The sequence below is a fragment of the Coloeus monedula genome, assembly GCF_965178545.1.
Source record: "Coloeus monedula genome assembly, chromosome: 13".
NCBI lineage: Eukaryota > Metazoa > Chordata > Aves > Passeriformes > Corvidae > Coloeus > Coloeus monedula.
This window is the reverse complement of record NC_138793.1, coordinates 1,244,869-1,267,252: the sequence shown is the minus strand read 5'-3', so window position 1 is coordinate 1,267,252 and position 22,384 is coordinate 1,244,869. Positions and strand designations below refer to the sequence as shown.

The 22,384-nt window shown below is 38.1% G+C and overlaps 1 protein-coding gene across 1 annotated transcript in view; it reads left to right on the top strand.

The window, feature by feature from the left end:
* LOC309577712 (transcription initiation factor TFIID subunit 4-like) overlaps window positions 1-22,384 on the top strand; it is a gene marked incomplete at its 5' end in the record, with an annotated part of 145,831 nt that overhangs the window by 65,197 nt on the left and 58,250 nt on the right. The window contains 2 exons of the mRNA XM_082289897.1: window positions 1,106-1,231; window positions 10,749-10,805. Coding sequence (XP_082146023.1) covers window positions 1,106-1,231; window positions 10,749-10,805 — 183 coding nt within the window. The remainder of the gene's footprint in view (window positions 1-1,105; window positions 1,232-10,748; window positions 10,806-22,384) is intronic.

Genomic DNA, 22,384 nt, shown 5'->3' with positions numbered 1-22,384 from the left:
TCTGGACTGTGTCTTAGCCCACCTATTTCCCAAACCTGAGTCATGGTTGGACTAATTCTATGTGATATTTGCAAAAATGATCATCTCTGGGGTCTGTTACTATAATCAACATCATTGTGATAGAAAAATGGATTAAAAAATAAAGGCCACTCTTCCTGGTTATTACCTACACTTACATTTTTCATTGCAATTGATGTTTATATTCTACTGTATTGGATTAAAAGTAAAGTCTCCTTGTTTCTTTTCAGTATTCTTTATCAGCTTCAGAAGTGTTAAATCCCTCCTTCCTTCTCTCTAGGATGGTGTCTGAGAAAAAAACAGTTTGCTTAGTCCATATTAAGCCAAAGGAGCATTTAAAATAATGTCTTAAAAGATCCTTAGGAGAAAAATAGTGTTGTCTCTGATTGAATTGTAGCATTGTGATTGTATTCCATATTTTTCTTGGTTAATGTTCTTCTTTGATTTCATAGCATTGTGGTCAGAAAGGAAAACACTAAAGTAGATAAATGGGATGCAAGTAATGTAACTTATTTTTCTGACTGACATTGTGAGTGTTCTTCATGTGGCTCATGCCATAAACTCTTCTGGTTGCTGTGCACTAGGAAAACTTGCATGCTCTTAGTTGTTATAAGCTTCTGGTTTGATGTAGTTAGAGGCTTATTTTCAACTGAATTTTTAGCTTTAATGCTTTATAATGCTGCATCTTGAGAAAGTCTCTTACTAGTTCAAGGTTAGTACAAATGTAGGAATTACAGGTTATGGGCCTGGCTATAAAGTACGTCTAGGATTATTCAGTAATAAAGTCAAGCATTTTAGATGTTTTCCATCATTAAGTCTGTTGGTTTTATTTTTTTAACTCTTTGATGTATGTGTTGCTGGCAAATCAATCCTTGCTTTTTAAAATTTGCTTAGATATTAATTAAATTATCAGATTCTCGCTTCATTATTAACTATAGGCTGGCTTCATTCCTGAGCCTAAAAAATAATAATTTTCTTTTTATTAGTAGTACAATGGAAAGATTTTAATGTGTAACACCTAGAGTCTTTAAGTGCATGCTCTTGATAAAACTGCCTGTTTTTCTAAAGGCCTGTCCCTGTTTTACAGGATGATGAATGGTACGAACAAGCCACAGATGTCCGATCACAGCTGAAGTTCTTTGAGCAGTTGGAGCGTTTAGAAAAGCAAAGGAAAGATGAACAAGAGAGGGAAATCTTGCTGAAGGCTGCTAAGGTATCACTTTTACTGTTTTTTTAACTACTTAACAATCTGTAGCCTTCAAACAATTATTTAATTATGTGATACCTGTTTCATAAACACATCTTGTTTCTTAAAACAAGAAAGGTACTGTTGTTGTGATATCACACCTTGTGAGTCGGGCTCTGGTCTGTGCTGACTCCAGACACACCTGCCTGGGATGCCTCTGTGTTTTCAACCTACAGCTCTGAATTTGATGAGTTCTTGGGACTATAGCAGACAGTGGCTAGCACTCCCAAAATAATTCTGTGAAATAATTTTTACAGTTGCCTTTGGAATTTAACGGATGCCAAGGGTTTCTGTGCCAGTGGAGAATCATGGCCTACACATCTCGTTTTTAAACAAATTCAATAAATTCTGATGGATTTTTTGGAGGCTTTTTAATTCTTTAAGTGTTTAGACTTAGTTTTTAAACAGTTTTGTTCATTTGTTCATCTTCATTTAAATGTGTTCCAGTTGCTTCTCCATAACTGCATTATTTGATTGATTCATGCCTGTCTTCAGTTAACTGTCAGTACTTCAGGACTTGTTCCTTTCTAACTTTAATTCCAGAGACTGAGTGTTCATATGTGCAACAGAACAAACTCAGATAATATTGTTTCAAGAGCACATAGGTACAGATAAATCTCCTGCTTGTGACTGTAAATTTAATTATATATATCATATCTAATTGCAAATAAGTTTAGTTATCCCATTTTTAATTGTATTTGAATCTTCATTGAGTTATTTATTGTATATTCTGAAGAGATTACACAGAACAACTCAATGTTCCATTGTAACACAGCCTCCTGATTTTATGCCATTAATGTTCACAATTTGAGAGATTTTTAAATAAAAAAACCAAAACCTAGCCTTGCTTATTTAGAAATCTATTTGTCAATTAAGCTACTTTAATCTGTCCTGTTTGTACTCTTAATTTATAATTGTTCACATTGTTAAATATTCCACAAATTTTTACACGACATAGATACTCTTTAAATGTTTTGACAAAAACATGTTTGCTGTTCTCATTCTTGATTCTTATTTATTAAAAATAAAGAAATGCTTATTTATTTTTTATCCTGTTTTCTGCATTCAGTGACTACATCTTGGTGAATCATTTTCTGTCTATCCTGCTGCTCATTAGTTATGTTGGTTGTTTCTGAAATGGACATTGAGAAAAATGCAGTAGCTTATAGTCCTTAGTTCAGAAATGCTTCCCTGATCGCACAAAGGCTGATCTGAGATTGGGTTAGAGGACCTCCTGGTGTTCCTTCCAACCTGAGTTCCTTCATGAATTGATAATCTGTGGTTTGGGCAAGGTTTTTTTGTTGCTGTTTTAGTCTTGGATATTATAAAGTCCTGTGAAGTCTAAATATAGGAAATAAATACATGGTCATCAAGTTTGATTCCTACAGATTACAGAAAGAGCAAATTATAGAATTGTGCAACAAAGAAATGTAAAAGAATCCCCTAAGTGATTTGAAGAAATTACCTTATGTATAAATCAGCTTCATAACCAGGAGACAGCTAGGAAGAAATATATGGTATACTAAAAAAATATATGAAGGTGAAAATTAAATGAAGGTGTTAAAAGTCCAAAACCAGACCACAGAGTAGCCAGGGAAGAGCAGTGCTGATTTATCAGTGTTAATGTTCAGAGAGAGAAGTTGAAGACACTGTGGACCCCTTGGGAGGTGCTTATGCAGTGTTGTAATTTAAGTGTAAATGCCAGTTTGGAAGTGAACTTCCTTTGTTCAGCAGGTGCTCCCCAGTCTGTTCTGATGGATGGATGGATGGATGGGTGACCTATTGCAAGGCTTACATAGGATGTGGTTTGGCAAAATATGATCAGATTACAATTTTTTATTCTATACAATAGATTTTACATTGTTTGTTGAGTTTTTTATTCTGAATTCCTATGTACTAATTCCTTACCCAGGATTTTGGTTTTCTCTGGTTTTTTAATGAATGAGCCTTGCTGTCTAAGGAGATCTCAGTCCTTGTGGGAAGGATGCAGTAATTGTAATGACACAGTAATTAAATGGACACAGTTAAAATCTGCCCCAGCTGCCTGGTGAAATGGTACCCATCAGTACCCACTTCATGTCTGTCTGTGGCCTTGGTGATATTTGTGTCTGCAGAGGGGGGGAGATGCTTAAAACTGTCTCTGGAGACTCAAATATCCACCATGCAAAGGAGTTTTTCCCCCAGTCATGGCACCTTTGTCACCTTGACAGTGTTGTCTTTAAAATATAAAAATCTTTAGGGTTTAAAGTGAAATTTCTTTTTCTGTTTTCCCTGCTACAGATGCTTAAATCTAGAAATCATACTTATATTTATTTATAACTGCAACTTCCTAATGTGCCTTTTAGAGAAACAGTGTGATCTTTTATCCTGGAAGTGTTTTGACATGTTATTGTGCAGCATGTTTTTAACGTTACTGAGCAGAACCATTGTAGTGAAAGTTTCAAAGCTTTCTGCTAGTGGTGCCTTATCTGCTGTCTCATATGGAAGAGCATAAACAGGTTGAACTTGCACAGTGAAAATTCTTTTTTAATTACTTTGGAGCCTTGTTAATGGCCAAAGTCCAGGTTTTGACAAAGAATAAGATTGTGAAGGAAATGTTTTGGGCATTGAAGCAGATGGTGTTAAATAATCTACTTAATAACAGGATAATCAATGGAGAAGGTAATAAAAAATGAAGGAATAGGTTGAAATCAGAGGGGGAGGCAGCATGAGCCTTCGGGAAGCCTTGAAACTGATTTGGTAATTTAGCATTACGGTTCAGTGAGGGGTTAAAAAAAAAAGTAAATGATAGCCAACAAAAGTGTCAGGCATGCAGGTTTCTGTTGTTCTGGGTGGTGGATAGGTTTCTTTAGGAGGAGAAATGATAATATTTGACACAAGTGTTCTCGTTGATCTGCAATCATAATTTCAGTTGTTACATCAGGAAATGATTGCAAAATTTGTAAGTACTCAGATGGGCTTGATTTGGCTTCAGGAAATGTTTTTGGGAGAAGAAGCAACAAATCAGATGAGAAGGTAGAAGGAAAAAAAGAAGGAAAAAAAATACAATTTTTGGCATTCTTAGAAAAGTTGCTGAAGTTAAAATTAGCTGTGAAGCTACATGAGTGTCTTTGAAACAAAGGAGCAGTATTATTTAGCTTGTTAAATGAGAGAACGTTACAAAATCTTTCATCCCAAACCTGGGAAATACTTGAGAAATAGAAACTTCGTATCACAAGCTTAGGAGCATTGTGACAGATGTTCTCATTCCAGTGAGATATTTTGGGAGAAGACAAACTTGAAAGGAAAAACCATGCTATTCTATAGTGGCAATGCAACATAGAATTTCTTTTACATAAAAAATCTAAAATTGAAACTACTACTGCGCTGTTTCAGGAGCCAGAATGACCTCCTGCACCTCAGGGATCCTGCATCATGTTCCACAGCGTTCCAGAATTTTCCACACCATTTCAGAATATTCCACAACATTCCAAAATGTTCCACAACATGCCCATACCAGCCTTGAATATGTGGCCCAAAGCATTTCTCTAATTTACTTTCTAGTAATTATTTTTATTGTAGAAGTGTTTAAAGGCATATTGGTCCCCAAGCTGTGAGATCCTGTCACCTCCTGCTGCTGGAAGAGCTCCTGTCTCAAACACCCAGAAAATGTGATGTGTCAAAAGGGGAACCTGTACAGGGAGGGACTGAGCTGCCTTGGTTGTCACTGATTTTGGGTTTTCTTCCTGACATGAGCATCACAGGTGGGAAAAAAAATGGCACAAGGAGGGACCATCTTGTGTGTAAACACGTATGTAGAGCACAATCTCTTTAAAAGAAATATTTGGGAGAGTCAACTCTTGGCCCTGGTTTGTTTTGCCAGTAAGAGCCACTGGCTGTTGTTGCCAAGTGTGTGCAGAACCAGACATCCTCTGCATCGGCCTTTGGGGATGGTACAGGCAGTACTGAGGAGAGCTAAGGAGAGTCTTAAGGCTGCAGAAAGGTCAAAAGCCAGACTAAAATCACTGGAGGAATTTACCTTTACATTTGACATGGTGTGTCTCATGTGGAGTTTCTGAAAAAAAAAGAAGATCCAACAAAAAAACAAACCCAAACCCAACAAAGCAGTGGTCTTATTATAGTAAATCTGTGTTCTTGCTGCTTTCATAGCTATTTCCAAAACCTGGAAAATGCAGGTGGTGTCTGTCAAGTTGAATGAAGTTCTGGTTCTGGGCTAATAATGGAAATATTTCTGGCAGCAGCAGGAGTAGGAGGTTGTAGCTGATTTGTTGTTGTTTTGTTGGGTTTATTTTTGAATTGTTTTTAGAGAGAGTGGTGACAGTAAAGAGTTACAGTATGGAGTTGTCCTGGCTCTCAGAAAATGAATGAATTGTACTTCTATGGTATAATCTATGATAAAGTGGATCACATTAAAATTAGTGTGTTAATTAATCTGCTCTAATTGGCTGAATGCATGTATATTTTATTATAAAATAAATGCTGAAATTTAATTTCCAATATATGCATTCAATTAGTCTGTTATTTTGGGTGTTATGTATTAGTAGCACAAGTCTTTCAAGTTCTGGGATCTTAGGTACAACTATTGCAAGAGTAAGATGTGTTCTGTAAAAGGAAAATTCACACAAGTAAATGGAAAATTACTTTTAGACTTGTTTGTAAAGTTAATTAGCATTTATGGATGATAGTGATTTTTATAGTACTATAGGCTGAAGGGCTTTTTTCTTGGAGAGATCATTGAAATTTGGTGCTGCAGATTTCCTTCCACACATGTGCTGTGATGACTTGAAGGGGCTGCTCCCTGAGTCCGAGATGAGTTCAGCTGTCATTCCAATTAAATCCTTTCCCTTTCTTCTGAGAGCAGTGAATTCAGTGCAGCCTCCTGTCTGCATGTGCACTTGGAACTCACTTCTGATGAGAGGAGAGCAAAATGGGAATTACTGTGTTGAGATAATTTTCTGAATTTTTAGACGTTTGTTACTGCAATTTTAATGATTTTAATATAAATCATTTTTCAGACCTGCGCTCTTGCATTCCACCTCACCATGATCGTAACACTGAGCAGCATTTTACCCTCAGCTATGATGCTTTTAACTTTCACTTTTTATTAACAAAGCTAATGTGAAAGCAAAGTGTTTCATGTTGCCAATTTAATTTCTTTAATTAAAAGTGAAAGTTATAAGCTGGTACAGCCGTGGGTGAAGTTCTAATGTCATCAATGGGGAAAAATAGGTTTAAAATTGAAACTGTTGGCACAGCAGTGGCTCTCAATAGTACAGCACCTGCAGTTGTGACTCCTTATTAATGAAAAAAAAATGAATTTGAGGCATTAAAGACCCCGAGTGTTTATATTGGTAAGGGGCAGTAGTGCCTTAGCTGGAGTCAGATGTAGCTAAATGCAGGAGAGACCCTGTGAGACATTTCCCAACACAGGTGTAACAAGCCAAGACTTCAAAATCCTTACAAATCCAAACAGAAAACTTCTTTTTGTTAGTGGATCAAAAATTTAGCACCAGTGCAACTTTAACGTTAATAATCAAGCAAAGTACTGAATGATTATGATAATGAAACACAACAGAAGTATTATTAGTCTGTCCATCTGCACAGATGCAGAGTGTGCTCCAATTTTAAAAAAATGGTGCATGTATTTAAGTATTATGTGGGTTATAGATATCCTTATAAGTTTTAAGATACTCTTGCTTTCTAATTTCAGACAGCTCTATGAGATCTGCAATACCCTTAAAACTACACTGTTCCATGTGTAATTAGATGTCTCTTTTTGTGGCCTCCTGCCTTAACACAAGCCAGGGGAAGAGCTGAGGTTTGGAACATTAGGGAGTTTGCTGACATGTAAATGAAGCCCCTTATTTCTGTTGTTTTGAATACACACATTTAACATACGCTGCTTTTCATACTTTGGAAGTCCAATATTTCCATAGACCTAATGTGATCTATGCAGTTTTCAGTTTCCAGATAAAGAGCTCTCTAGCACAAAGCACTTTAGTTCTTCACAATTAAAATCTGTCTGGTCTAATAAAAATAGCTGGTGTTTGGGAGAGATGTTAACAAACCTGGTTTGCTGAATATGTTCTCAGTAGGAGACAGCATTTAATGCATTTAAAAGTATGTTATCTGCTTAGGATCAGTCCTGGATTTCTTTAAAATTACTATGGGAAGCTTGCTTGCTTCTAAAGGTGTTTATTCATCAACAGGAAAATCCATTACATAAATGCAGCCTGCTTTATTTACAGATCTAGACACGATGAACAGGGAGTGGAAGGCAAAGGAATTGTGATTAAACTCCTTCAAAGTATTTGATTTGGTGGGTTCTCTGATTAGTGGGTGTTCTCAAAGCTTTAGAGGAAGGAGACACTGGTGCATTAAAAGATTTTGGAAAAGCATGTTTCACAAAACAGGTGAAGTGCTGCATATTAAGATTAGGATATTAGAAAGGAGAAAGGAAGAGAAAACACAAAATATGAATTAACTTGAAGAAAAAAGTTAAACTGCAGTTTAAAAAAGCTAGGAATGATTAGTCAGGAGCTTGACAAAAGTAAGTGTAAAATACTAAAATGATTGCTTGGTGATGGTGACATGTTGATGCCTTGATGGGCGATGTAGAAAAGCACTACAAGAGCTATGCAGCAGCAAAATTGTGCAAACTCTTCAGAGGAAGGGAAAGATGTTCACGTGTGGAGTGGAGTGTAAAGGGAATCCAGTGACATTTCTAAAGCCTATTTAGGCACCTCTCTTAAGCTTGACATTTGCATTTGCTTATATTTGCTTTAATCTGTGTTGCATGAGCATTGGTGAAGCCTTTTATAATTATATTAGATCATGAAGTGAAGAATTAATGAAATAGTTGATGTTTATACTTGTCCTTTAATACACTTTAGCCTCCATATGCTGCTGATTTTATTTCTGAAGCTTACTGACATGGTAATCAGCAGGAAAGTATTTTAGTCTTAAAAGTCTGCTTTTAAAAAAATCTGTTAAAATTTATCTGAACTCAAAACGAAATTAAATTCCTTAATTTTTTTAGTAGTAATGATACATCCAGTGTAAAGTTGGAATTCTGCTTGTTTGAAACAAGAACTAGCCTGGATTCTTTGGAAAGGCTATTTGGCATGGACTCAAGCAATAACTACAAGTCATTGCATTATTCTAAATGTTAAAGTAGTTCTATCTTCACCTTCAATCTGGGTTATATATGGAACTTCACCTGGTATTTTAGATCTTCATTTTTGAAACAAGGTTACTGTATTTGATATTGTTCGGGAGCTGAGTACCTGTTTTCACCTCTTCAATCCTTTTTATCATTTATTTATTGTGAACAAGCTGGAGGTTTACACAGAGCAGATGATTTGCTTTTGCATGTTGCAGTTATCCTGAACTCCAGATCTACTTTAATTTGGTCAGTTTGGGGGGGGGGGAAGGGGAGAAAAAGCCTCAACTTTTAAATGTGTTACTTTACTCTGTAGCACTTTCAGAGTTTTTCCTTCACTTCTGGAGCCCAGGAAATTGCAATGTTACTTTGCATCTGTTGCTTTAATTTTTCTTGCAATGTCCCCAAACACAATGTACATCTGGCGTGTTTTCCAGGATTCTATCATTTCCTTGTAGAAACTTAGTAACAATATTAGAAGTCTCAGCTGGATTCTCCTAGGACACTCTGCTTTCTCCTAAAGCTGACGTGCTTTTAACTTGTACTTTGCATTTGGCAAACGTTTCAGCTTCATACAGTAGTATAACAATACTTTGTGTTTCTGTACTGCTTTCACTGTGAGATTCACGAGGCAATAGAAGTTCATTGTACATTTATAAATTTATCATCAAAACCCATGCAAGGGCTAAATATGCTTTTCCGTGTATAATTCTGGAGAAGGTGAGGCTCCAGTGATTGAACTGTCACTGCAAAATGGCAGCAAGGACCTTGTTCAGCTCAGTTCATAAATACTGACCTGAGCCCATCTCCTAGAAAAGCGGGTTTTGTTAGTTTGGTTTTTAACCTAATAGGTATAAATATAATCAAGTTCTTAGTAGTTGCTGTGCTGATTAGAAACCCGGCTCTCCGGCAGACCCACATATTTCATGAAATACCTTTTTGTCCTTTGAACATTAACTAGGTCAGATTATCTACATTTTTCTTTTTGTCTGACCACAGCAGTTAGAAGGAACCTCAGCCTGTGTTAAGGTGGAGTTTCTTCCTTGGCTGGCACAACTACAACACGAGAGCCTGATTTGGTCATTGGCTATCTCAGATTTTGATTTGTCATTCCTTTGCTGCAGACACTGTCCTGTCCAACAACCTCTTATGCCAACAGACACAAAAGCACTTGTAGATGGTGTTGGAAGGTGAAGCTGATGTGCACAGTGGAAGAGTTAAGCACATCTAAAAATCTCATTGTTTGATGTCACCATGTGTTATCAGCACTGTTTTATATGTGTGCTATAGTAGCTGAAAAAAAACAGTCCCAGTTCAGAAAAAACCAACCAAACCCACAAAAAACTCACAAAAACTAACAGGAGAAAAGATAGGGAATTCTGTGCCATTGGTGCCCTGTCTGACTTTGGTTTTCTTAACGGATTTTTGGCTTCTGACCAGAATATGGTGTGAAAAATTTAAACACCAGAAAAGAATCTGAGACTATGTAAGCTTGCAAACTAATATTCTTTCTAGTTTCAGGTCTGCCTTCAGCATAGCAATAACCAGAGAATGGATAGATAGGAGAGGGCACAGGTATTCCTTTAGGAGTTGTGTAAGTGGTATCACTTTAAATCTCAAAGAAATACTGAAGTAGAACTACCTCATCTCTCAGGTGTCAGGAACAACAGTTTTCCACAGGTGTCACAAGTTTTATTGCAGCTTCTTACAACTTTTTATGCAACCTTTGCTGAATGCTACCTATCACATGTTTGTAAAAGTATAATGTGTGTATTATCTACCTCCTGGATTTTGAATTCCATCAGTCTGAAAATGTGTAGTGAGCACAGATATAAAGATTTACCTTTTGGGAGGGCAACTTTACAATGGTTTTCTCCATGTTCTCTACCAAGAGCTAAATACAAGCTTAGTTGCAAACAGTAAATTTTAAAATATGTGACTGTAAGGACATAAATTAAAAATTTAAGATAACTGAAAGGGTGTCACTTCTGCTCTTGGATGCTTGAATTTGTTTGTATTAAATAATTGAAATTTAAACCTGTATGGAAACTTTCACATTGACAAAAACATGATTGGGTTGGTTTTTTTGGTTTTGTTTTGTTTTTTAATTCGAATCTAGACTACATCTCATTTACGACTGAACATTTAACAGTCTTTTGGGTGGGGCTCATGGGTTTGAAATTGCACTTCCATCAATTTGTCCCATGTTTGATACCTTGTATCCTGTTCCTATTTCTTTGCTATTTTTTAACTTACTGCAACAGATGAGGGGTTCTTAAACCATCTGTTAACCTTTTCTCCCCATTTTTTTTAAACATGTAGAGTCGCTCAAGGCAAGAAGACCCAGAGCAAGCTAGACTGAAACAAAAAGCAAAGGAGGTAAGCAGAGCTAGAGATCATTACACTTGACATTTCAAGGCTTGAACATATTAATTTTTTATGCCTTGCTACTTGTATATCGTTAATAAAAATCTGACTAAAAACTTTTTAGGATGTATTTGTTGCTTTGCCTTTGATCTTAATGTTTGCAAACTAATACATTAATACATGTGAAGCCTAAGGAGATTTTATAAGAGAATATTTCCATACATTACATTTTCATTTCCATTTTAGGTAGCTGTAGCTTTTGTTGGGTTGTTGATGACAGCAGCTCTAGATTTTGGTGGAAAATGTATGCCTTTGTCTTTTTGTGAAATGTCACTTTCTTTGAAATGTGCTACTTAACAATTTTGTTCTGGTAACATTCTTTCAAGTAATGTAATTGCCAATCATTTTCTCTACCCTGTGATTCAGTGGACTGTTTACTCATTTGTCTAAATTACAATAATCTAAAAAATATCAAATAATTTCCGATGAAGTTGTGATATGTTACTCTAAGAGTACCTTAATTTGCTATAAATGAGTGACTGTCCTTTGCTTAAGGCATCTCATGGTTTAGGATTGGGTTGCAATTTAAATCAGTTAGAAAGATTAAAATATCCATCAGTTGAAAGCAATTTCAGCAAAATGATGCCATTCCTTTCAGGCAGCTTGTTTGGATATACACATTAGCAGGTAATAATTATGCACTGGAAGGTAAGATGTACAGAAAAATGCATATAGCAAGTTCTTTTGTATTGACCTGTTATTCCTGTTTCGTTTCCCTCTTGGCAGTATTCTGTAGTCCCGTTAGCTACACAGACTTTATGTATATAACAGTCAAAAAAATCCAAATACATGGATGAGTTTTGTCTTCATTTCATTATGTGATTATGTAGTAAGACTTGATGAAATGAGTTCTTGTAAACATTAGACCAGCCTTAGTGTTTCCAGAGCTGGATTTGTCAAGCAAGCATTGAAATGAAATAGAGTAATCAAGTTATTTGGCAGGAAAAGAGGCAGGATTTTAATAGTACTTGGGTTTTGTATGTAGCCAGTGTATGCAAAGGAAGAATCCAGATTTTTGAGAGTAATTGATGGCAGGCAGAAAGGGCTGCTGGGCTGAGAACTGAAGCTGCCGTGCTGCTGGAAGTGAACAGAGCTGCGGTTAAATGCATTGCTGCTGCATCGGTGCTGGCTTTCCTGGGGATTCTTTCTCGGCTATTGGAAACCTGAGGACGTGAAAGTAAAAGACAGGGATAGTAAACCCACAGTTTGCAGTAGTCAGAGCGAGACAGATGTTCTTTACTAGCGGCGAGACAGCCCCGCGCTGCCGCAGGGCCGCGGTGTGGCCGGGCCGGCCCTGGCTGCGCGGAGCGCTGCGTCCCCTGCGGGCCGGGCAGCGCCGGCGCTGAGCGCGGTCACATCTAACGCTGGGCAGCGAGTTACACGTGCTTAGAGCACGCAGGTGTGAGACTGAGCGCCTGGCTTTGGGTGAGGCAGTGCAGAAGGAGCTCCTCGGCCTGAGTGCTGCACCCTCTGCTTTTGGTCGCTGGCCCTGCCTGCTCTCCCAGCCATCTCAGGAAAGCGCATCAATTGCTGGCACCACGCCTCTCTCTGAAGTTGAATTTCATTCTGCGTGTTTGAAACCATAAGAAATGTCTCTGGTTTTAGTAATCAGGGTTCTAAAGCTCTAAAGCCTTTAACTTAAAATATTGAAATTTAGTTAGTAAAAACATTTTCTTTTGCAAAGGGGAGTGTGGCATGGTACTGACAAGATGATGTTTTAATATTGTTGGTATTTTTTCTGTGTTGGATACTGGATATATGCTGATGTCTCAAATGATATTGACACTGCCAAAATAAAAAAATAACCCATTTTATAGTATAACAGGTTGGTTAGAAAAACTGTCTTTGGCATAACTTTGTCATTTGAAATTAAAAGTTTTCAATCAATACCAACAAAAATGTAAAAAATTTCAAAACTTCACTGCCAGCTGGGCTACTCTTAATGTGCTTATCACCCATAGCTCAGAGAGAAAGTGTGTTTCTTCTAGGTTTTGTATAAGCTAATGAATAAAATACTGTCAGCTTCAATAATAAGCTGGATTTGAAGCTGTGATTCCTTGATTTCTGTGTCTTGAATATTGCCTGAAGACCTTTGTTGCACTGATATTCTTGTGGCCTATAGTAAAGTGGCCATTAGGTAGTGTTTTAAAAAGCACAAAGAGGGCACCTAAAAAACCTGCAGCTCTTCTAGCTTGTGTTGCTTGTTTAATGATGTGATTGTCAGATAGCTTGTTTTTTCATCCCAGCAAAACAGCTGATAATATTATTATGTTCTGGAAATACTTATTTCAGACTTCAGTCAGTTCGAACAGTGACAGTACTGACAAAAGTCAGAGGGAGAAAGTGAAGTACCAAAAGATGTCATTCAAAGTCTTAAAGAAAGTCTTCTAAATCTTTCCTTAAAAGGAAAGAACTATTCAAAACATTGAAAGAACTCTAGAAAGTGCTGTCTTGGAATGCAAAATAAAGGTACCAGTACAAGGATAATAGGATGAAGAGGAAAGAAAGAAGACTAGCAAAGGGTATTTGTTCCAAAACATTCTCCTTTATGAATATTTTGAAGAATTCATTCTGTAATGCTCTGTTTTCCTTCCTAATTTAAGAAGAAAAAAAGATTAGCTCAATTTCTTTCATAGAATGTCTACCAGTGGAAAGTTTGCTTCTTGCTTCTTAGTGTCATGAAGACAACGTAAGTGGAATCCTTTGAACACATTTAAAAATTATTTGGTTAGGTGAAGATAATGTTTTTTCTCTGTAATTCCATCTTGATCCATTTATTAGCCAGTCTTCAAACCACTCTGCATATTGCTTAAACCAAATTGGCATAAATCAAGTTTAAACTGCATTTAAATACTTACCCAAACAAAGGGAAGGGTCATCTACACATGGTCTTATTGCAGAGCCAGGTTTCATTCAAACCCAGACTATCACTGTTTTTGTTAAGTCAGTGCAAACTCCCTCTGATTTCAGTGTGAGTCACTTATTTTGCTTTTGTATTAACCTGTTTCAAATGGACTTGAGTGAAAGCAGTAGCAGAATATGCCTGTGGAGGATTATATTGCTCAAAACTCTCCATTTGCTTTCACACTTCTAAGTTGGGGCAGCCTTTTTTCAGTGGACAGCATATGATTGTTTGGTAAGTCTATTTAATAAGCTACTGAAAAATATTTTCCATTGAGCCTATTTCAGGGAAAAATGATGCTTTTCAGCTATTACTTATTGCACTGCTTTGCAACATAAATTCTGAAATGTTTGACTTGGTACAAATTAATGTGACAAATAGCATCATTTGTGAGCAGTGTCTGTTTTGTTGGAAATTATATAGCTTTCCTACTTATTTTTTCTAATTAATGGTTTGAATTAACTTTTTAATTAATTTTTGTAATTAATAATGAGCAGGGAATACCCTGCATAAGTAGGGTATCATAAGGAGTGGAGTTTTCCATTTTAGACAACACATAGTTAAATTTTTTCAGGCTGCTGTTTTAGAGAGTGATTAGAAAATCAATGGAACTATAAGTTTTACTAAACTAACTGTGATAAGCTTCAATGAACAAAGCATGACTAAAGCTTTTAAAATCAAGTTTTAGGAAATGCACTGATTTATGTAGTCTGGAAGTCACAAATGTAAGTTAAAGAAATTATGAGTTCTCTAATTACCATTAAAAGGCTTCATTAAATAGAGCATAAAACAGGCCATATAACTGATAGCAGGAATAGATCAAGATTAGGAATATCTGAGTCAACACCCAGTAATTAATAATAGAAATGGTGTAAGGAAAGGCAGGCAAGGTAAGATCCTCAACATCCTTTCTGTCAGGGATATTCTACAGATCAGGGTCTGTTGCCTAAAAAATGTTTTAATTTAAAAGTTAAGTAGCTGAGCTTCATCCTGAAAGATTAACTTGGTTCAAACTTTTGTGTCATCACCAACCAAGAATATTGCATAATAATGAAAACTTAAACCAGACACCATAAATGTCTGGGCATGTATCCAGGCCCTAGATCAGGTTAGATAACACTCAGTGGAATCTGTTCTCAGGTGTGCTCATCAGCCATGAAAGGGAAGTCTCTGGCCTGTTGGTACTCATACCAGCAGCCTTGGGATGCTAGGGAAGGCACAAGACAGCCCTTTGTGTGCCCTTGTCAGCAGAGCTGGCCCAGCTTCCTGGGGATGGATAAGGTCCTTTATCATGATGGAAGGGGCTTGTGAGTGCTACCCTGGCCAGGAGCTTTGGGAGTGCTTGGTTCTTGTGGAAGCAGAGCAGACACAGGCTTTCCCATCTCCCAGAAGGAGCTGTGTTCAGGGCAGCATTGTGGTAACCATGGCCTTGGGTGCTGCCATCCCCCACATCTGCAGTGTCCTCTGGAACAAGAGCCTTGGTGGGCTGAGATTGACTTTTTGAACTGCATCCTTTTCTGAATTATATGCAGTAAACTACATGGACTGTTAGCAGTTGGAGTTCTAGAGGAAGCTGTAGGATCCTTCTCTTTAAAACAATGAAATATGTACCTCATATGATGTATATGTTACGTGGTTCTAACATTGCTTTAGAGGTTTTAAATCCCTCAGAAGAACTTATAGCAGAATTACTGAAACTCCAGCATCATATACTTAGGGATTACAATAGGAAAACAGTTTTACACTAAATAATTTCTTGCCACCACACTAGTATTTATGTATCAACTCAGTAGGAGTGGTTTCTTACAACTATTTAAATGATAGTTTACTGAAGTTATCATAATTACTGAAAATGAAAAGCAAATGAAAATTGTTTTGTTTGGAAAGTTAATTTATTCACCTTTTCACCAAAGCCGAAGTCCTTAAAGATTGTACTACTAATGTAGTGTCTCAGTGATGAGAAGTCTAAGTAAGTTTTTTATTTTGTCATGCCTGACATAAAAATATTGATTCAAAAGCAACACTCTTATCTTAAACTGGTTTCTTATAACACAGTCCACTGAGAAATAGGGCACTTGAATGGGAATAAATTTAAATTTTCACTTAGCTCTCTAACCCATCTGAGTGTCAGTAGGTCGAAAGAAGGAAAAGCTGTGAATGTGATGCCTGAAGTAGTGACGAAGCAGTGTTTCAGCAACACTGATTCCTCAGAACAGAGTTATTTCATGAATAGTTTTCTGCATCAGGCTACCAGTGCTACAGCTGTGATGCAGAAGGAATGTGAGCATTTTTGTCAATACACGTAGAAAGTCAGATAACAGTCACTTTTTTATACTCTCCCTGTACCACAGGTCTGCTGTTTGTACCCGGAAAAATGCTTTGACCATTCCTGCCCAGTTTAAGCTCATGCAGCGCTGCCCTGGATTTGGTTTTAGAGTACAAGGTTTTTCTGAAGTTATAAAGTTTTTGCAATGACCTAAAATGTTAGTAATTAAACTTGCACCTCAAGAGGAGTGGTCCTATCTGACCAGTCAGAATACTCTCCTGGACGTCCTGCTGCATTATCAAATCTACTGCTTGTGTTAGCTGTGTTTTTTTCCTTTCAGCAGCTATTACTTTAGATGCATAAGTATATTACGATAATAGTCCCAAATTCTGATGACTGAAGTTGGTTATAAAACTTACAGTCAAGGCCAGAAGAGGAATGGCATTACATTTGCTGCTGAGGAAACAAGATAATCTATAACCAGTAATAAGTTTATTGCATATGGATTTGGTGTGTAGGTCTTCCAGATTTCCTGTGTTTCCAAGGATGAGGTACTGCCCTGCAATGAATTCTACAAGTCCTGAAGATCTTTGGTCAATAGCAATCTTACTATTCAGTAGAATTTCTTCTTTCAATTGTAAAATTGAAGCTGATGAAAATTCCAGCCTGTTCTCCTGGGCTTTGAGCAGAAGTTGTGGCAAGGTGTCTGACTGAAGTTGAAGTGTGGTGTCACCCTTGCTGTACAGAGAGTCAGAAACTGGATAATTGACAGAAAAATGCCAGGAGATCAGCGTAATGACCATGGTATCTTCCAGCTGAGTCAAATTATTTATTCCTGCCTAGGTAAAATGTATATTAATTAGAGCTGAGTCAAGGGCTGGGGTTTTTTTTGTCTTTTCTCTAAGCCAAGCTTGACCCAAGCTTACCTTATTAGTCTACCAGAAATCTAAATTAAATCCAGTGCTGTCCAACATAATAATTCCCTTCTACAAAATCAATTTGGTGGCATTCCGTAATGATGCATTATTCCAGCATACACATACTGCCCAGCTCTTGTTTAGTTAACATGAATGCTTATTTTTCATGACTGATGAAAACTGTTGGGTTTAGCATTCTTAAAGGGAAATGCTGGTTTACTGATAGATGAGCTAAATACACAGCCATTGTTAAGTAACAAGCTATTTTTATACCCCCATCTTTATAGTATAAAGTAAGAACACTCCTTTATCTTTGTTTATGCTTGCTACCGAGAAAACAAATTCTTAGAACTTGGTTTACACCAATGTGGGTGTGAGAAGGATCCATGTATTGCATCCCTGTTTTGTTCCCCACGAAGGCCTGTGTCAGATCTGTGAGGCTTTGTATGGGAGGTGTTTTATTATCAGGACAAATGAGGTTGCATAGCTTGGAGAGCAGGGGCTTATGCAAAACAAAATGGGACAGTGAGTATGGGATTGTTCAGCCTGGAGAAAAAGAAGCTTCAGGTTGGCCTAATTGTGACCTTCCAGTACCTGGAGGAGCTGACAGGAAAGATGGAGAGACTACTGACAAGGGCCAGGAGCAACAGGACAAGGGGGAATGGTTTCACACTGACAGAGAGTAGGTTTAGATTAGGTATTAGTAAAAAACTCTCCCCTGTGAGGGTGGGGAGGCCCTGGCACAGGTTGTCCAGAGAAGCTGGGGCTGCCCCATCCTTGGAAGTGTCCAAGGCAAGGTTGGACAGGGCTTGGAGCAACCTGGGATAGTGGAAGGTGTCCCTGCCCATTGAATGAGAGGATCTCTAAGTTCCCTTCCAAGCCAAACCATTCTGGGGCTCTGTGGGTATAACAAGAGAAAGGAACAAGAAAGCAAGCTGTCTAGTCAAGCATTGTTCCTTGTTTAGCTGATGTCTCAGGGAGTATTTGAAAGGTATCAACCTTCAAATTAACCCAGCAGCAGTGTAATTTTCTTAGATTTTGTATGATAAGTGTATTTGTCCTGGTGCAATCTGCTGTTCAAGACTAAAGCAGCTATTCATAACCAATGAAATACAGTGATTTTCTTGCCTTGTTACCAAAAGGGTTCCCATTTAGTGCTCTGAGAATGGGGGGCATGAAACAACTAAGAGCTGTATAAACCCATAAAAGTTGGGTTTTCTTTTTGTGATTATTTCTTGTTTTCTCACGTTCCCTAACAAAATTTTAAGTAACTGTGTACTCTCAATTTTCAAGTAAAACTAGTGAGGAGGACTCAAGACTCATTTTCAAAACAGTTTAGTTCTGGTGTGAAATATATCTGGGTTGTGTTTGAACAGTTCCAAAAGAACAATACCTGTTACAAAGTCTGCTCTACCTAATGGATTTCGTTGTTTTAAAGCAGAAAGGTGGTAGGGAAGGAGTTGTCTCTGTCACCTTCCAGAGCACACACACACGATGGAGTCCTGCCTAACACAAGGTTGTTGCAACATGTAGCCTCCCTTTATAAAGCAACAGAGCTGCTTAAAGGTGAATTTCCAGAACTTGGGTTTAGAATGGTAAAAGCTTTTTGCAAAGAATTTCTGAAGCTGCATGTGACTTTGCCTTTCTGAATTTCACCAAAATACTCCAGCAGGAACTTCCTCTTGTAAAATGAATTTTTTCAGATCTCCTGTAGTTTTTTCTATGTCTGTAGTAATAACCAGTGCTACTGCTTTTTGATTTTGAACAAGGGGAGGGTGGCAGCCCCATTTTTAATCCCTTTTGGACTTGGTGGAGAGATAAGGGAGCTATTCTTTTCCATGTATGATGTGTAAGATTTGTGATATGGGTGGTTTGAGTTTGCCTGTCTTGGGTACTGACAGTTGCATCCAGAGGTTCCAGAAGAAGCAGTGAGGAATGCATTCAATGGTACTTCCTTTTCTGAAAGATTTTTTTTTCAATTTTATATATCTAAATATAAACACACATCTATCTCTCTCTCCCCCCTCTGTCTACATATAAATATATATATCAGATCAGTTTGTGCAAGGGAGAGGTCAAGACTGAATTTCTAGTTCTCCTTTTGCTTCAGTGGTGTTCTGTCTAAATATGGGTCTTCCTCAGGTAAAAACAACCTTGTTAAACACAATTTATCACACTGGCATAGACGGGGGAAAAAAGAAGAAAATTCTTTGGGAGCAAGCTGTGAATGTGGAAAAATCACATAACTGTTTTATCGGAACACTGCAACAGATTTACTTTCCTGCTGATTTGGCTGACTAACAGCACTTCAGAATATGATTGCCTGTTTAATAAGTAGAGGGCAGCAAATGTCAGCTGTGTCTGCTTGTCAGAAACTGAGGAGGTTGCTTGGACAACAACATAAATTATTATTTAGATGATTTAGTCCCGTAGTTAAGCCTGCTGTACTCTATAGCAGCTTGCGAGGGGAGGTCAAGGTGTATTTAGGCTTCAGCCTGCAGGGCAAGTTTTCCCCCATCCCCTCTATGCGCATTGGTTTCTTACTCCAAAACAAACCTGAATGAGGGCTTTAATTCTGCTGCTGTGCTAACGTGTTTGTAAGCCCTGTTTGGCAGCCTCGAGCGCCCGAGGCAGCCACAGCTGCCAGCTTTCATCTGCCCCCAGATCCTCCGGGCGCTCGCGTCACATGCGCTGCCCCGAGGGGATGGAGGCGAAGCGCCCGGCTCCTGTGTGTCCCTGCCCTCCCGGGCTGGGGCCGCACATCCCGGCTCCTGTGTGTCCCTGCCCTCCCGGGCTGGGGCCGCACATCCCGGCTCCTGTGTGTCCCTGCCCTCCCGGGCTGGGGCCGCACATCCCGGCTCCTGTGTGTCCCTGCCCTCCCGGGCTGGGGCCGCACATCCCGGCTCCTGTGTGTCCCTGCCCTCCCGGGCTGGGGCCGCACATCCCGGCTCCTGTGTGTCCCTGCCCTCCCGGGCTGGGGCTGCACATCCCGGCTCCTGTGTGTCCCTGCCTCGGCTCCTCTTTGTGCAAGACCCACCCACAGACCTCCCCCTGCTCCCCACACCCACCTCACAGTCTGGCAGGGTGTTCATATGTTCTGTCATCTCACAAGGGCAGGACCTCGTTTGGAATGTATACATTTCATAGAACACACTGTTTCTCATAAAATACGGGATCTGTTTCTAACCTGGTAGTGGAAGATGAAAGAGTTCATGGGAGCACAGTTAAGGCGAAAGTTGAAATGTAGTAGTGAAATTTTAAACAAAGTAGTTTAAGACTTCCTTGCCAGCCCATTTTGAGAATATTTAATACCATTAACAGTAGGGTAAAAAGTGTCCATTTTGGTTAACTAAACACTCAACATTTCTGAGTGTAGCTAGGTTTTATGACACTTTTCTCTGAACTACAAGCTAGGTGGCTGGGTGGTAACATGCAGAGGTCATGAAAGGTGTGTTAACATCTATTTCCTATTTTTAGTTTAGTCTTGTAGTTAAAAAACACTGCGTCAGTCTGTGAAAGAGTAGTTATATCATCTTAGCTGAATAATGAGATACTGCTCAACATACCCTGAAAAAGTAGTGACCCTTCAATAGTAGTTATCTCTTAAATAAATAAAATTTATTATTGCCATTCACAAGATAGACAGTTTTCCCCTCAAATATGTTTGTTAAAGGTAGATATGATTATCTCTAAAATGTAAACACTTGAAAGGTATTCATGTATTTTTAAAGTTATTGGGCAGTTGAGTAATGGTTTGTAAGAGTTTCGTTTTCATGTAGTTTAGTTTTACAAATTGCTGCTGAATTGGTGGTTAATGTCTAGATTTCCATGGAAATGGTCATAAATACCTGATTTCCTGGAATGGGAAGGTATGTTACATGTATTTATGCTGATGAGTGTCCATACACTGAGGTGTTGCAGCTTCCTAAAAACTGATGCCTCAGTATCTTGTAGGGTTGAAGCAAAGCAAATTGAAAACCAGTGTGATGCAATTACAGTTCATGGGTTTATTGACTCTGCACAGCTGTGAAATGCAGAGTAGGCTTCTTACACCGCTGTGTCCTTTCCCTCCACAAGTAGGAAATGTATTTATATCCAGAACAGACATTTATATTCTTGAAACAGAAGTAACATCATGTAGATCCTGAAGATTTCTCTTAATGGCCAAAAACCATATTCACACTGAAAGGTGCATTAAAATCTATTATTTCCAAAAAAACAATAGTAATAATAAAAAAAATCTGTCCTGGGAAAAGAGCTCCTATCTGACAAACATGTCAGATAATTAAGTAAGCTTTAGGAATGTGTCAAATATACAAAATGGGAGAATAGAGCATAAGTGCTAAACTCAGGTGTTAATTGTGTTCAGGACAACAGGAGAGGAGCAGAATGTTCACTCTACTAGAAACATACTAGAGGTGAAACTGGTGAGAAGAGAGCATGTTTTTATGAGAAATAGGATAATTTGGTCTATTTATTTTTGAAATCTGTGTTTAAATTCTGGAGAAGTGTGATCTGTGTTTTCATGAGGAGCCCTTACTCTTAAGGCAGCCCAGCATTTGGTGGCTGTGGTGGCCACCTGCCAGCTGTGGACAAGTGAGATGGGCTCCCCTCAGAGGGTACCTGTAGAATATCCAGGATGTCTGCCCTGCCTTACTGTGACAGATAATGATTGTGAAGGTTATTGAATAGACATTATTACTTCACTGTATGTGCTGCTGTTTCATTAAAATCAACTACTTTCAGCTTCCTCTTTTGATGAACAGTGAATTCAGTATTCAGCAAAATTGTTCTCTCTTTTAGTAAGGGTCTGTCATCAGCATTTGCTAGTCTTTCCTTCTTACGCAGTATGTTCAGGGAATCTCTTGTGTACTAGGGTGTGTTGGAAAACAAAATATGGGATGATTTTTTTCCTCCCTCTAAGAAATAACTTGTTTGCATCTTTTTGCTATTTTACCTCTTTAGTGATCTATGTGACTGCAAGATAGAGTGATACAGACCTTCAGGTTACATGGAAGCAGCTAAAGAATATGAAGCTCCATGAGCTCACCCCATGAGCTTCCGTAATTAAGTCTCAGATTGAAAACTCGTGCCTTATTTTAGAGTGCAGAAATCGAACAATGCTCTGAATTTTAGCAGAGGAGAAGGGTATCTTGAGGCCATGAGAGAGTGGAAAAGTTTTCTAAGACCATTTTTTTTATCCCAGTTTTGTCAAGGTTTAATCTAGGTAATTTATACAGAGATAAAATATACTTAACTATTGAGCTAAACTTCTGTGTGTTTTGTGTGCAGTCACGGTGCTCAGTACAAGGTGCTGAGTTTCAGTAATATGTGACAGTGTTCTGCTCTGCATTTATTTGATGATTTAGATACAGAGCTACTATAATATTTAAATACCTTGTACATTGTTAAGTTATCTAAAATGCATATGTTTCTTAAATTTGTC